The following is a 17,050-nucleotide window of genomic DNA, read 5'->3' on the forward strand; positions in this document are numbered from 1 at the left end:
ATGTGGGTGACACTGTGGATCACAGTGGAGCCGCTAATTATTCTGTCGTCTGTCTCGACTTTGGAGAGGGAAAACTGACTCCTACCCTTTTGTTTGACGTGTCTGGGAGGATCTTGATTTCACCAGAATTGTTACTTCCTCAACACAGTTTCCCACCCACTAAGAGTGCTATTTTTTGTTCAAAGCAGTGTATTAGCAAATTAGCAAGGTATTGCATGAAGTGAGACTTTTCCGATTGGCATATGTTCACTATCCAGAAGTATCCAGACACTATTCTGATTAGTGAATTCAGCAACTTTAAGGTGTTCCCACTGCTGATACAGGCGTTCAGCTGCACACACACTGCTTACGTAATCTCCATAGAAAAGCATTGCCAATAAGAATGGCTGCACATGAGCCTAAGATCATCCCTCCCAGTGCCAAGTGTTGGCTAGAAGGGCATAAAGCCCCCCAGCTTTGGGCTGTGGAGCAGTGCAACTGTGTTTTCTGGGGTGATGGACTTTCCAGTACCTTTGGGATGAGTTAAATCCTCACAGCAATGTTCCAACATCTAGTGTAAAGCCTTCACAGAACAGTAGAGACTGCTACCGCAAAGGGGGAACAATATTTATAATAATATTTTCAGAGGAAATGTCAAATGAGCAGTTGTCTACAAACTTTAGATGTATATTGTAGCATAAATCAGGGACTTTGACTCAATGTTATAAGAGGTAAAGGACATTGATACTAGACAGGGCTGATTATCCACATGAAACATCTCACTAAGTAATATTTCTTGGTGAAATAGTCTCTATGTTTCTTGATATGTACTGATCTGACAGTTGACTGGCCATTTTATTAGGTACACCCACCATTACAGGTGCACTTTGGTTTACCATCTGTTGATGTACAATTTGTCACACTCTATTAGCAAAAAAGGGACCACTATAGGACTGATCAACACATCACTGCTGGCTTGAGAAAAGCCCACCGACCAAAAATATCCAGCACCGTGTCTGCATGTAGAAACTGACTACTGACTTACCACTCTCTAATCTCTAATCTCCACTATCTGTAAACTACAAGCTGAGCTAAAGAGGTAGGTGAGTATATTGAAGTTGTCAGTTAGTGTACACAGTGTTTGAAAATCCCAGTGATGCTGTGTCTGATAATGACCCACCACCCATTTCTGGTGAAATGGCCAATAATTGTAGGAACACAGGGTAGAGGTTTATGAACATTTGGAGGCCCTAAGCAATATCCCACCCCAATACTATTATTATTTCTGCAAGAATGAATAAGAATTCATTTTTTTTAGATCAGGGAGAAAGTTCAATAAATGTTAAGCTAAAGAATATAAAGCAAATAACTATGTACAGGATATATCAAACCACTTTAGAATGTATATTGAAGGGTGTTTAGATTATCTCACATAATCAAATTTGCATTGTTTTAATATAAAATATCTTTCTTAAGAATATATTTACTGCACATAGGAACATAGTTCTGAGGCTTTTGTGTTTCTGTGAGGCTTGTGGTGTGATCCTTGAGAAGGATGCTTTGTCATGAGATAAGGACTTGTTTATGGCCATCTCCAGTCTATCCTACCAGACATTACAGGAGTTGGAACTGTGTATTTCCATCATCGTGAAACTGGGTGAAAGGTGACCATTTGCGAACCTTCAAGGTCTTTGGCCTGACTGAGAGTGACTGTTGCTGATGTCATTAGGATGTGCATGAAGGACACAGCCTTTGTTGACTGAATATCATCAGTGACGCAAAGTCTCAATGGTGTTGAGTCATGTTTCTTACCCAGTCCAATGCTAAGTTCTCATTACCTGGCTGGGACAAATCCGATTTTTGGCTTTAATGAGATGCAGATCTAATGTTTTTATTAATCAATTCATATGTTATTTTCACCGCACACCGCGCCATTCACTGTAAACATGGCAGCAGCACCTAACCTGAATGTCAGTATACAGTGCATTAACAACACATCTGATTCTTTTTTGGCTTCGTTTTGCTCTAGCAATGAACAGCTGAGGGTTTGTTATTCATGACTCTTGTGGTTCGTTCCCATTGCATTATAGATGAGGATGTGCACATGCAGGTGGCCTCAGGATGCAGGTTCATTCACATTAGTGACAGATTTGAGTCACTTACCTACACGAATGTGAACCATCAACTTACGAAGATAGAATCTAAGCAAAAAATCAGAACTGAGCGATGAGGCTTGTAATGTGAATGTAGCCCAAATGTGCAGTATAATAGCTTTGATTTGTAATGATGAATCAGCAGTTGAATATGTAGACCGTCTGATTTGCATATAATTTGCATAAAGCTATAACTGCTTTGACCAAGTCTCTGTTAGATGGGAAAGACACCTGCGGGTGCTCTCACCCCCACCACTCTCTCTCTCTCTCCCTCTCTCTCCCTCTCTCTCTCTCTCTCTCTCTCTCTCTCTCTCTCTCTTTCTCTTTCTGTTTTAGCCTTTCTGATTTCTTTCTTTAATCTTTTGCCCTAGGTAAGGCTTTACGTGTGAGGTTATGTGTGTTTGTACAAACCTGTTTAGATTATTTTTCTTCATTTTTCTCAATTCTTTAAATTATGTTTCCTTTTTTTTACATTTTATAATCTACTTTTGAAATCCAATGTGTCATTTTCTCTTTTTAGTTTTTGGGGTATATCGCACCACAGAAATTATGAGTGGGTGTTTTCATGCTTTTCTAAATGTTTATCTTAGTCATGCCATGGTAAATTACCCAACAATATAAAAATATAGATATATATAAATACAGTGAGGTCCAAAAGTCTGAGACCACTAGTGAAAATGCTTCCATTTTGCACTTCTTTCTAAGTTAATACAGAGTTTTTCATTATAAATGATCTTATCAGCATTGCAATTTGAAAACTAGAATCTTTGAAATTTTGTAGTTTTTGGTATTTAGTCCCCCTTTTGCTTTAAGGACGCCGTGCATTCGAGCTAGCATGTACTCCATAAGTTAGTGCAAAATCCTCTGATAAGTAGATCAAATCCATCAGAGAGTCATCTTAGCGTTTTCAGTGGCAGGAATAAGACTAAAAATAAAAACAAACCATTTTGTGCGAAGCCCTTAAGATGATCAATTTCACAAATTTGCTTCAGTTTGAATAGTGACCTAGAAATCATTTCTTCATTTTACTTGTCATAACTTTTCTTTGTAAAACTTTACATTGTTTATTTTCCAGGTTTAAATGAAAAAATATGAGATTTTCATGGAAATGTTCATGTTGTTGATGATGTTTGGCCTTCATTTTATATTGTTTGTATGTATGTTTTGGTGAGCTCTGTTGAAGACGGCATTGTGGCATCAGTAATACAGCATTTATCAGTTGCCTTGAAAAATATTTTAAAAGGTGTGTGTGTATATATATATATATATATATATATATATATATATATATATATATATATATGTATATATATAATTAATGCATAATGCAGACATCAGGTGGACATAAATATGCATTGCACCACATCTTTGTTTGAAAGAGATTATACATATTGGCAAGAACACAGAGCCATATTTTTCCAACCTTGTAATGTGTCCAGCAAATTTCCTCAAAGATTATTGATGGGCTTTGAGCTTATGAGCGAAAGCAGCAGCATTCTGGCTCATTACAAAAGCTCTGTCCTTGCTTGCTCTCTCTTCCTCTATGCTTTGGTGTTTTTTAAAGATTGATGTTCAGTGTTTCAGTGTAATTATTAAAGGGACACATTGGCCAAAATAAAAAATGAAACCGTGGCTACGTCTGTTGTGGACATGCTTACTTGCGTCCTACAGCAGTGCAGCAGCAGTCTCCAAAGTCGCCACAGTAATTTCAATTTAAAGACTAGGAAAACCACCTTCTGGTGGTGTATTTTTAAACGACAACTGCTTTGGGGCGTATTTTTTTTACGTGGCTGTTTTGAAATGTTTTTGGCTAGTGAATAGAGAAAGAAGATAACATTACTGTTAGGATTCTGAATACCTTGTTTCAGACATGTACCTGTAGTAACTGGCCTCAAATCATCATTACAATGGAGAGAATGGATTACTGAAATGACACAAATAACAGATGGCAGGGGAAAACAAACTCAAAGCTACACGTACCTGCTATCTAGATGCCTTACCTCAGTCTGAGATATCCCTCTCACTCTCTTACTTTGTCTTTTAATGTATTCTTTTCCACAGAAAACTGGATGCATTTATCTATGATGCAGCTGTGTTGAACTACATGGCACGGAAGGACGAGGGTTGTAAAGTAATGACCATAGGTTCTGGAAAGGTGTTTGCAACTACAGGATATGGCGTCGCCCTGCACAAGAACTCCCGCTGGAAGCGGCCACTAGACCTTGCTCTGCTGCAGCTGGTGGGAGACGGTGAGAGGATCATAGTTTGTTTAAACTTATTGCTATCAAATAAGACATTGTTACACTCTTAAAAATAAAGTTTTTTGCAGCAGTGCCATAGAACAGGTTTCACCAACCCTGATCCTGGAGACATACCTTCTTGTGAAGTCTAGTTCCAACCCCAAACCACCACACCTGCTCCAACTGTTTAACTTTTTCAGAAATCCTTGATTGGCTGGATCTGATGCATTAGTGTGGAGTAATAGGTGGGCAGCTAGTAGATGCAGGTTGAAGCTGAACCGTGCAGGAAAGTAGATCTTCAGGAGGAAGATTAGTGACCACTGCCAAAGAACGATTTTTAGTTTTCTAAAGCAGTGGTACTCATTCCCTGTCCTGGAGTTCAACTACCCTGCACATCTTAGAGTTGCCACTTCTCCCAAAACACCTGAAGCAACTATTGAACTAATTAATAAGCCCTTCAGCTAGTTGTGTTAGAGCAGGAAAAACAGTAAAACATCCAGGGCAGTGGTACTCCAGGACCAGGATTGAGAACCACTGGCTTAAAAATCCCTAAATGCATTTTGGTAAAGGAGATATAAAGAACCTTCTTAAGGTTTGCATAATATAGAAGTTTCCATACTAAATAGATTTTTAAGCCACCATTTAGGAACCTTTATTTTTAAGAGTGTGCAATGCATCAGTGACTTTCCAGGCTCTACAATATGGGCTAAATATTATTTTGTGGTTATGTTGAAATTACAGTATGATAAAACATATTGTCATTGTCTAAAAAAAACACACACACACACAATTATCTGTGTTTTTATCGATTTTTTAGTGTTCTACATCATTTGAGCATGGCAGCTGCCCTTTACATTGTGTGAAAATTTCATAAAGAATTGACCAATAGAAATGCTCCAAAATTGCCTGGAATAAAATATCTTTACATTAACCTACATCAAAAGTTAAGTACATTTTTGCCCTCTCATGTAAAGTTGCCATTTTGGAGACTTGGACAGTGACAATATAGTTGCACATTTCATTCTCATTAGTTACATTTGTCAAACTATTTCAGTGCCGCTGAACAGAATGATCTCTGAATTCTCCATCTCTGAGATATCAGCATGTTCACAGCACAGAGCAGAGTTGTTGAGTAGCAACACATGAATTATTTCTAATTTGGGGCCTTTTGCAATATTATTCTGCTGTTGCTCAATTGCAATTTTGATTATTGTACAGTATGTTTGTGCAGCTCTGACTGAGGTCTAACATTAGCCTGCACAAATCCAGCTTTATTTGCTAGCCGCACAAATACTTCAGCGAGCCAGCAGTAGCTGGTCTAATGCTTAAAAGAGTAATTCAATGGTTTCCTTGTGAACCATTCCTTTTGTTCTGTTTCAATGACTTTGGTGATTTTTTTTAGAAACTCCTGCTTATAAACTAAGATACAGTGTAAAAATGGCCTTGTATAGGCTTCTTGTGTCACAGTATGAGAGAGCACAATTATTTCTAGAAACAGCATCATGATATTCTGTAATATGTATAGTATTCTCTCCATCTTATGGGAACACCTGATAAAACAGAATGCATGTAATGTTATATAACTCACCTGGGGCTATTTTACTGCTCCACACTTGTTTGAATGCTGTGGGTAATGATACATTTCCATATGTCATCACTTTCTTTCTCTTAGGCGTATGAAGGTAACTGAATCTAGTACGACCGGAAAACTAGATATCATGCATATAGTGATCTAATGCTATAAGGTTTCACTCAATATGTAAAATATTTTTCAGTACTTTACACAGTAACTTTGGGATGTGATATTGTTGAACTGATTTCATGCTTTGCAAATGTACAAGACTATTTTTTGAGTTCAAAACAGTGAAGGAAAAGAAGGAAAAGGGAAATAAATACATGTGTTTAAAGGAGCACTAGACAATTCTGGAGAACGATTGTTGATGTTTGAACTCAACAGCAAAACAAACACACCCCTCCCTTCAGTGCTCCTTCAGAAGCTCCGCCCCCCAAATTTGTGGACACCCATTGTCAAAGCGAACACGCTTTTTTAGATCTTTGTGGCCGTAAAACCCTCCGCTAACGTTGTACTGACAAATACCATGATATAGTGTTAGAGTGAACAATGACACAGCAAGTAATATAACTAACGTTAGCTAGGATGTGGGTTAGCAAATTGTTGCTACAGTTGCTGCTGTGAAGCTAACTAGTTGCTATCACAATCATTTGAAAACAGAACAAAACAATACTGACCTACTGATTCTCTGAAACCACAGCAGCTAGACTACATTCCAGCACTGCAGCTTAAAAGGTTCCACCTTTTAAAGGTGCAGCAGTTAAGACGACAATCCGGCACCTCAGCTTCTTGTTAGAATTTTCTAGTTCCAGCTTAAAAGGTGCAGCAGTTAAGCCTACATTCTGGCACCTCAGCTTCTTGTTAGAATTTTCCAGTTCCACCTTAAAATGTGCATGCACGCTGTGTGGGCGGTCACTGTCTGGGAAGGGCAAAACAAAACGTGGGAAAGGCCAACGTTTACACAGTGCGGGACTAACATACACATGCGGCCGGTCCGGCTATGAAAACAAAAAACAGAGAAGCTCGGATTACAGTACAGAGGAGGCGTGACTTCATTCTCTGCTCTGGTGCCTTTACACCACTATGTCTTTACATAGAAGGTGTTTATTTTTACAATGTTGCATATAACACCATTAAAACATGGAAAGTGGTGCAAGTGTTGGCCTAAGTGTCTCTACGTGTTGGCCCTGTCATCAGGAGATCTCCTGTTCAATCAATACCACAGCCATCCATTGCCAGGAGTCCAAGAGAACATAAGTGAGGATAACCCTCTGCACCACTCTGTTATAAAACAAGCGTCATTACCTGCTGCTGAAGAGATTCTATGTTTGACTGCTTTTGCCTGCAAGACACCCAGATGTTTTTTTGAATGTGAATCTGTTAATGTGAATAAACAGAAAAGGTGAATGCTTTTTCAGTAATTGATTTTCAGATGTTCAGTTTTCCCAGACTATGCCTGTTTTTCTGACATCACTCTTTATTTTAGAGAGCACACCTATTGGGCCTATTTAGAATCACCTTTCTAGCATCTTATTTCTATGAATATCCAGGCCTTAAATAATTTTTTTGACTCATCATTGTTGTTTCTCTAGCAATCAAAGGATTCAAGAACAGGCCATAATCTAGCACTGTTGCTTTTTTGTCTTATTCTGTTTTATGACAAACCATAGCAGTCCGGTCACACTATTAGTCATTACCAATGTACCATTTTGGTACCGAGGCTGGGATCTATTCAGAATTGCGCTGTTAACTGCTGTTAATGAGCTTGAGTTAAACAGGCTAACGTGTGAATGCATATGTTTTATGAATTAATTTGTAGTCAAATGGAATAACTGTCTTCAGATTCTGTCTTGCCTAACTCTCAATCCTAATTCTGAGTTGATTCATTCATTTGTAAATTGTAAATTGACCCCAGCTATGCACTATATATTCCTCAATTTAAAGCAGCTCAACTGTGTCAAACGCGGCATTGTCATGCTGAGAAGCTTTAATAGCAGCTAAAATGCTCCTTTATGTGTGGAATTTAGAGTGGGGAAGGACACAGGCCTCTAAAGAATAACCACAAAAATCAGCTCGTAGCAAAGTTTAGATGGGAAAGGGTTAGACTGCCATGACTGGCTTCACCTTGCCTCTTTTAATCTAGCAGAGAGATTCTGACTGTTTGACGAGGCAAGATCAGAGGAGCACAGCAGTGTTCTAGGTGGGCTGTTGCTTTCAGTTTAGTCTCCCACCAGCAGAATGATCCCTAATGATGATAATGATATGAATACAGCTATTCAAAGAGTCTGCTATAGTTCAAGGGGAATGTAAGAGGTGAAGGATTAAAGGATTAAGACATGCAGGTGAGTGGTCTCTTAAGCAGTCATATGTAAAGGCTGTCATGATAGTATAGAAACTGGAAACTGCATGTTGAGCCATGGATTGATGGCCAAGACTTCAGTGAAGGAAAGGGAAAGAACTGGGACATTGCTAGCACTGTACTTAAAGGCTACCTGCATAGGTATCCCATGCATGACCATGGAATAATGTATTTCTAAACATTTATGAACAGTTTTGTAGCATCATTCTCAGTTAATGGCAGCTGTTAAAATTTCATGAGGGATGTTACATTAACTTCTATTACTTTAAAAATATAAGTTAAAAATGTCTCTTACCCTGTAAAATTATCTTTTGCTGAGGTTTTGTTGAGAATATTCATACATGTATAAATGGTGTTGTTAAATAGGCCTCTGCCTGATATGCTCCTGGGTAATGATGCTTCAGTGTTATAAATGGAATAAACATCTGTCACTTTCGTTTAAGATCCCTGATGTCAATACAATGTCATTTACTTCATAGAACATCTGGTAACATTTTACTGTAGGGTTCTATTCACAAGGCTACATGACACCTACATAAGCTTGTCATGATAACTGATATAACACTACATAAATGTTTATTAATGCTCATTCCAATAGGCATTATTCGCCATAAATGTTTCATTTGCCAGTTTTGATCAAAGTAGCCTTTATGACAGATGACAACTATTATAATATACATTAATAAACATTTATGTAGGGTTATGTCAGTTGTCATGACAAGCTTATATAGGTGTCATGCAGCCTTATCTTGAAAATACTGACATAAGCTGTTCAATACATATGTATTCATTTATAACCCCAATTCCAAAAAAAGTTGGGATGCGGTGTAAAATGTAAATAAATGTAAATAAAACAGAATGCAATGATTTGCAAATCTCATAGACCCATATTTTATTCACAATAGAACATAGAACACATATCAGAAGTTGAAAGTGAGACATTTTACCATTTCATGAAAAACATTAACTCATTTAGAACATGATGTCAGCAACGCATCTCAAAAAAGTTAGGACAGGGCCACCTACCATTGTGTAGCATCACCTCTCATCATCATTGTCATAGATAAAACAATCCTTTTGTATTCCACTATTGATAATCTGACATTGGATAAACTTTCTATGAGATGGCTTTTCTTCTGGAAAAATCTAGAATGCACAAGTTTTCCTATTTTAAAGCCTCTCTTACAAAAAAAGTCATGAGTTTCGCATGTGAGAAGAACATCGTTTTTGCAAGCAGAATGTGAAAAATATGTGATCACGTAAGAAAAACATGATGACTTGTAAACATGTTGTTTTTGCACACTTCATATGTGAAATATATGCAAATTTTCTGTAAGGGCTAAAAAGTTGCACGTGATTCTTCCCCCCACCCCCACCCCCCCGCTCACTTTTTCGCTGTTTTTCTCTTCCCTTCTCTCTTTGGCTTTGTAGAAGCTCTTTTGATGAGGAAGATGGTGAGCCTCTTGTCATGCTGAAACACTGAATATGAAAGGAAGCTGTAAGAGGCTTATTGAAATTTGATGAATGAAATTAGGAAAAGTCTCAAAGTTAATGAACCCACTAATGAATAGCCAAAGGGTCATACCAGTAAACATTGCACTAGTCAAACAGACTTGATTCTGACATGTATTTGAGTGGGGATTCTCATTAGTGCAGATTTTCCCTGTTTCAATAAATGTGACGAAATGTGATGTGATTTCAATTCACATTATTACATTTTCCATTACCTATGCCATTGCCTAAGCCATGTTTCTGGGCTGGATTTTCATAAATTGACAAACTCACAATTAACCCAGGGCCAATGCAGTTGTGGGTGTATTCTTTGTTTTCAATGAAAAAGGGATTTACCATTGTCTTTCTCCTTCTCTCTCTCTCTCTGTCTTGAGCCAAGGAAGGAATAATCCTTAATAGAAAGAAGCCATCTAAATGCATGTAATGTGCTCTCTACCATCGCTCTTGTCTTGCCTTTACATTCTTCATAGTGACATTTTTCCTCTGACAAATGTACTAATGGGTATTGTTGGGCGGTAAGCCCATCAGTCCGGAGCTTTCATCTCCAAACCACTTTGGGTCTGTCTTCTCACAAGATGCTAGAAACCAACCCATTTCAGACCTCCATCAAAGCTGTTATTATCTCCCTCCATCCATCTTTCGCTACCACATGGATTTCCTCTTTCTTGCTTTTTCATGTTTCCCTCTTCCCTCTCTCTTTTTCCCCCTTTTTCACCCTTTTGTCACAATTCAATAATAACTTAAACAGACAGAAACCACCACTGGCTCAAAACTATTCTCTGTGTGCTCCTTTCCCATGAATAAGAGACTCTGTTTCTCAACAAAAGGTCTTAATCCTGTTCATTTCTCCTCACTCTCCCTTATCTGCTCATCCTCTTTTCGCCGCTCATACTATTTTATTCTCTGTTCCCTCCATTCCCTCGTTTTCACTGTTTGTCCTTATCTTTTATGAACCTGTTTATCTTCTCACCCTTTGCCCATCCTTCCATCTTTTTTAGATGAAATTGACATGCTTGAGCGGCTCTGGCTTTCTGGGATTTGCCATAATGATAAGATTGAGGTGATGAGCTCTAAGCTGGACATAGACAACATGGCGGGGGTCTTCTACATGCTCCTGGTGGCCATGGGTCTGAGCCTCCTGGTCTTTGCCTGGGAACATCTGGTTTACTGGAAGCTCCGTCACTGCTTGGGTCGTTCAAAGGGACTGGACTTCCTATTGGCGTTCAGTCGGGTAAGCAGATGAAGCCAGTAGTATCATTTATAACTCAGGCGAAGGGTAATCATGTCTGTGTATAAGACTTGAAAAGAGAAAATGGCAGATGGTAATCTGAGACAGGCAAGATGTAAATCTATAAAATGGACCCTTCCAGGATACTTGGGTAATTTCTGTCGCTGTTGTGACAGGACACCAAGTATTCTTACTGAATATGCAGACAGATTTCATCAGAACCTACAACCTCTCTCATTCTGTAGAAAATGTATATTTCATTCTTTCTGTATTTCTACAGTCTGGCTTGTCTACTTAGGTTAGTCATGAATTAAAATATGAATAAACCAGAAAGTCTCCTCAGAAAATGAAAGGGCATATTTTTAAGCAATATGTAAGACAGTCAAGTAGAATGAGATGCTCAAGTAGAGGAAAAACATTAATAGTGTTGCCATTACCTCTGAAAAGGGTTATTTGAGGTTGCAGTGTGTGCTGTCTTGCATCATCAAAGTGCTGAAAATACTGACACTTTCATTGTTATGCTAATATTTCAAGTCTAGTGTTTTACTGAAGCATTTTACTAAGTATTGGAATGGGTATGTGTCACCAAGGAGGACAGGTTGATACCCTGCTTCACAAGACACTTTCTGAATAAATCTTTCTTTTGTTATCTTTTACAGGGAATGTACAGCTGCTGCAGTTTTGAAGATGAAACAGCCCCTGGAGGTTCTCAAAGCACACTTCCACAATACCATCACGTCTCCACTATGCCCCCTCCTCCCCCACCTCATGTGGTTACTACATCTGTAGCCAACCCTTCTATCACCATGGCACAACAGCAACAGCAACAACAGAAACATCACCAGCAACAGCAGCAGCCAGTGTACAATGCCCTTCTTCCTGGTTCTCCACCAACAGCTGGGCATTCAGGCATGGCCCTTGGGCCATCAAACAGCCCAATTCTTGGAGCACCCATGCCATGCTCCACATTTTTGCCTCGTCATGATCGACGACTGGCTGTGGTAGACCGGTGGACACGTCCAAAAACTGGCCCTGAAAAAGCTAGCAACGTCAGCAGTGGAATGACAGACGTTACACAATTCCCACAGGGCATGCCTTCTCACTGGGCTGCTGTAGGTGGGGGGGAGGGTGGTCTGGATGAATATAAGCGATACTATGGTCCAATTGATCCAGAGGGCCTAGGTGTATCTGCAGACCCACAAACTGTAGGTTCCCAAACTCCAAAAAACATGCATCGAACAAAGTCCTCTGGAAACCCGAGGTTACCACCAAAAAACCAGCCTTCTGGGCACTTACCCATAAACCCAGCTTTACCTCATCCTTCTCCACCACAGCAGTCCTTCTGGAGGAGAAGCAGTCTCTCAAAAAGAAAAGGCTCTGGAGGGCCTCTGTATGAAAACATCCTTCCATTGGGGCGAAGAGGTGGGGGCAGATATGGAGTGAGGGATGGGGTGGGTCGGAGGGGCCGTCGCCCTCCTCCTTTGCCTCTTCCTGTGCCTGTACCACTCTCCTCCCCCACCCAAACTCCTCCTTCACCTTCACCTTCTGTGCACTACACATCCAGCTCCTCCAGCACCTCCAGTTCCTCTTCTAGCTCTTCTTCTGTATCGGTCTCACGATCCAACTCTCCTTCCTGCTCCTACTCTTCTTACTCATCATCACAGAGTTTCAGGTACAGGGCTGGAGCAAGAGAAGCATATGAGGAGTATGACACAGATGAGCTTACAGAGGAGTCTAGCCTTCTTTTGGGTAGGAGAAAAAGTCGTTCACGTATGTCATCCCGCTCCCTGCCCTGCAGCCCTCCTCCCCCACCCATACCACCTCGCAAACCTCGCCCACAGAAGGCCCAGGTGAGAGACAGAGCTGAAAGCCAGTTGGCACAACTTCAAGAGTGGTGGGCCTCATGGGGGGAGAAAGAGAGAGCCAGGAGAGCAGGTGGGGGTAGAAGCAAGGGCAAGGAAGAAAAGCGGCATCATAAAGAGAGGGAAAGGGAGAGAAAGAGGAGGAAGAAAGGCCGAAAGAAAAAGAAGAGGGAGGAGCGAGAGAGGGAGAGAGAGCGCAAGAGACGTAAAGTGAAAAAGAAAAAGAAGAAAGAGGAAAAATCCAGAAGAAGGGAGAGGGAAAAGCGGTCTGAACAGGAGGAGGGTGACGCTGAGAGAAAAGAGGTATTTGAAAAAGGAATAGAACAGGATTTTCCTTCCTATCCGGGAATTAGGCGCAGCTCTTTTCGAAAAAAGAGCGAAAGCTCTAACAGGAGTTATGAGTGGGACATATCAAGAGAGGGAGGAAGGAGGGAGAGAGATGATCAAGAGGGTGATGATGAAGAAGGAGGTAGGGGAAGGGAAAAGCACCATAGAAGTCCTCAGTCCTATCACCATTCTAGGCCAAGGTCTAACAGTAAGCGTTACACCACTTCAAGTAAACACTCAACATCCGTCAAATTTTGGGGTAGTGGGAACCCAAATTCTGAGTCTCCTTCATCATTTCTACCCCTGCTTCCTCTGAACTATAAGCGAAGACGATCTTTTGGGTCTGAGAGAGAGGAACGTGGGAAAGGAGGTGAGAGTCGACCCCTTTTGGGAAAGAATGGAAGAGGTAAGTCCCGTTCAAGGGAAGGTCTGGCATTCCATGAATGGGAATCAGAAGAGGAGGAGGACTCAGAGGAGGAGAGAGAAAGAAACGAGGAACGAGGAAGAAGAAGAGAGAGCAGAGGAATGGAATCTGAGTCTGAAAGGGAGAGAGACAAAACTGTTGAAATCTATACAGATGATGAAGGCTCTTCAGGGGAATTTGGTAAGTTTGAGAGATACTGGGAGGGACACGAAGGAAGGGCTGTTGGAGGGATTGGGGGTGGAGGCTGGTTTTTTGGTACCTACCCTGCTAGAGAGAGAGGTGGCAGCATCAACAGTAGGGATGACTTCTTTCTGGGATTGGGAGGTGGTGAGAGCAGCTGGGGTTTTGGAGGGGGATCAGGATGGGGCTCTGGAGGTTTAGGATCAAATCAGTGGCCACCTCCTCCTTTGACCCCTCCACCCCCAAGAAGATACTGGTCTGTGGACAAATTACCTGTGAAGACTGAAAAGAAGTCTAAAAGCAGATCCCAAGAGAAGAGTCGAGGCCATACTGCCTGTTCCTGCCACTCACCCCACCACTCTAAGTGGAATCGGCTGACCTCCCGGAGTCAAGAGGAGCTGGTGCCTCACTGCCAAAGTTTCAGCAGCACCACCCGGCCCAAACGGCAGTCCTCCAAACCGGACCGGGCTCAAAGCCAGGCCAAATCTGGAAGTCAATCCAACCTCAGTGTTCAGAGATCACAACGTTCCGAAAGGTCCAGAGAGCCATCATCACCTCCTCAGACTCTGCCACCATCTTTGCCTCCCCCTATGGTTCCAGCTCTCCCTGCACCTCCATCATCCTCTCATCCCATTCACGTTCCTCCACCCACCTCCTCCTCATCTGTCTCATCCCCGTCAGCCATTTCTTCAACACCTGGTGCCCCGCAGCCCTCCTCCATATCCTCCTCCAGTGCCAAGCTCCAATACCAGAGACTGCGTTCAGTACCCCAGCCTCAAAGATACCAATCCCCCCATCTTCCCCTCAAAACCAAGAGTCTGTGCTCTCGTCGAGGATCTGCCCACTTTTCCAGTGTGGAGAGTGAGGTCTGAGGCACATAATCAAATGAGGGACATCAGCAAACCACCCGGGTGGCAATTTAGTTACTCGCTTAGAAGACAAACTAGGATTGGCTCATAATGGTGAGGTGGGCCTCCTTCATTTCTTGCACAAGGCGCTGTTGTGCTTCTGAATGAAAAGTGGATCGGGTGTCGCACACATCGTGGCTTTCCCTTTTTTACTGCATAAGAAAGGTACTGCCTTGCTGACATACCTTATATACGTTAGAGGGGGATCGCTCAAATGCGACTGGCTTCGCTTCTCTCAGTTCTTCGGGGCACTTAGGTGAAGGGGTCGAATATTCTGGATGAATGTGGTGTTTCTTTGAGTGTTGTGGTGCTTGTGGACTCAGGCACGAGCCATGGATTTCTCAAGGGGAGATTCAGAGGCAGAAACCCTTTTACCAACCCCCATATTGTCCAACCTGTTTTCTCCAACTGTTTGAGCTTTGAGTCCCGACATAATTGTTGTTTGTATTTGTATCTCAAGGGATGCGTTCACTTAAAAAGGTAGCAGTTCACTTTTGGTTCCTCCCAAAACATATCCCCTATCTCTGTTGATTAACATCTAGCATTCTGCTTGTCTAGGTCAGTGTGTTTGTATTCTTAACAACAGGGTAAGTCAACCTTGGCTGATAATATTGGCTCATTGAAGCTGAGTGCCAAACCTAAGTAGAGCTTACGCACAGTCATATCATAATTATATCTCATTTTCCTCCCTTGAGCAATACATACTTATCTACAATGAAACATTCAATACATTTTGTATTCATGTGTTTTAATGCATATATATGCATATATATATATATATATATATATATATATATATATATGTATATATATATATGTATATATATTCACATAGTAAAAATGTGAGCGTCTGTGCATTCTTCTTCAAAACAGGTGTGTTGATTAACATGAGCACTGTGCTATATTACAGTGGGGGCACACGCAACATTTCAACTACCTAAAGAGTCAATGGCAGCCTTTCTCCTCACGACTGAATGTACACGTTGCCATGACAACACAGTGTGCTGCAACCAAGAAGACACTTTAAGATCGTAGCTTATTGGGGGGAAGTCTTCAAGTCAGCACCCAGTTTTGGATGTCTTGAAACCATTTAAAGTGCATAGCTAAAAGAGCTAGCCATATTGCAGCACTGTACCCTCAATCAGATGTCAACGTTAGATATAAGACATGCCATTATTCTGAGAGCGATAAGCAGGAGAGCACTGTTTACAGTTTAGCACTGTGTTTTTACACCTTTTTTACTAACTGCTCTGCTCTGTCACTTTACTAGTTGATTTGATATCCATGCGTGTCTAGTTCATACTTGTCACAGCAAAGGTGAAAAAAAAATGGACACGTTAGGTTTCTGAACAGATTTATATTGATGTTTTGACTGTAAATTTATTCTGTCAAGAGAAAAAAAAGAAAAGCTTTCTGGTACTTTAAGGAAAAAATCTATGACTGATGATCAGGACCTTGGAAGACCTTGAGAGACCTTTTCACTTGTTTGATTTAGCTTTTACCATTAACCTAGTGCTAGCATTTGATGCGATTGCTATGACTGACTGTGAATACTGCTAAGGGCACCTGCATGTTGGTACTAGGCCTGAGTCAAATATGTATTTTAAGGGTTCAAATGGTAAAAGAGTGCAGTTTCAGCTCTCTTTTTGTTATTTTTGTCCTTGTTTCTTCTGACCGTAAATTTTTAGATGTTAAGTTATTTGACTGTTTTGAATTTCCCCTTTGATTTGAAACCTACTTTTTTGGTTACATATTTGACCCAGTTCTGAGCACATACCAACGGGCTAATTTTGTTTCTTTGTGTGCTTGTGACTGCATCTGAGCCATATTAAGCTTACCTGTTGTATGCTGAGCTTTTCAAAAGTAGTACTAATTAATCGGAGTATATATATCGTTGTCATTGGGCTGAACAATAATGTCAAGATACTGTGCACTAAAACTCTAATGACTGTGATACAAATCAAGGGCAGTTAAATGAATTTCCATGAAAAACCAGAGTCAATGACACATTACTTCACTGTCACAAGCTCACTGTATGCATTGTTTATCTTGACATTAAAATTTAGCATTTGGCAGCTTATATATACATCCTTTGATTCCAGTTTTGATTGTTGTGCAATACTTGTCTGGATTACTTTATATATAGATGTACCTCATATATGTGTTTGTGAAGTTTAGATAGCAATAGAGAAATAGCTGTTCAGCAAAACAGTCTAGCTGAAGACAAACGTATTGTTTTCACTCATTTCTATTACCAGATTTAACGATTACAATGTGCTACATATAATACCTGCGAGAAATTATT

At 40.6% G+C, this 17,050-nt stretch overlaps 1 protein-coding gene across 1 annotated transcript in view; it reads left to right on the forward strand.

The window, feature by feature from the left end:
- grin2da (glutamate receptor, ionotropic, N-methyl D-aspartate 2D, a) overlaps positions 1-15,406 on the forward strand; it is a gene marked incomplete at its 5' end in the record, with an annotated part of 97,503 nt that extends 82,097 nt beyond the window's left edge. The window contains 3 exons of the mRNA XM_036565529.1: positions 4,194-4,381; positions 10,815-11,047; positions 11,704-15,406. Of these exons, the coding sequence (XP_036421422.1) occupies positions 4,194-4,381; positions 10,815-11,047; positions 11,704-14,709 (3,427 nt within the window). The remainder of the gene's footprint in view (positions 1-4,193; positions 4,382-10,814; positions 11,048-11,703) is intronic.
- Between the last annotated feature and the right edge of the window lie 1,644 nt (positions 15,407-17,050).

The sequence above is a fragment of the Colossoma macropomum genome, unplaced genomic scaffold (assembly GCF_904425465.1).
Source record: "Colossoma macropomum unplaced genomic scaffold, Colossoma_macropomum, whole genome shotgun sequence".
Classification (NCBI taxonomy): Eukaryota; Metazoa; Chordata; class Actinopteri; order Characiformes; family Serrasalmidae; genus Colossoma; species Colossoma macropomum.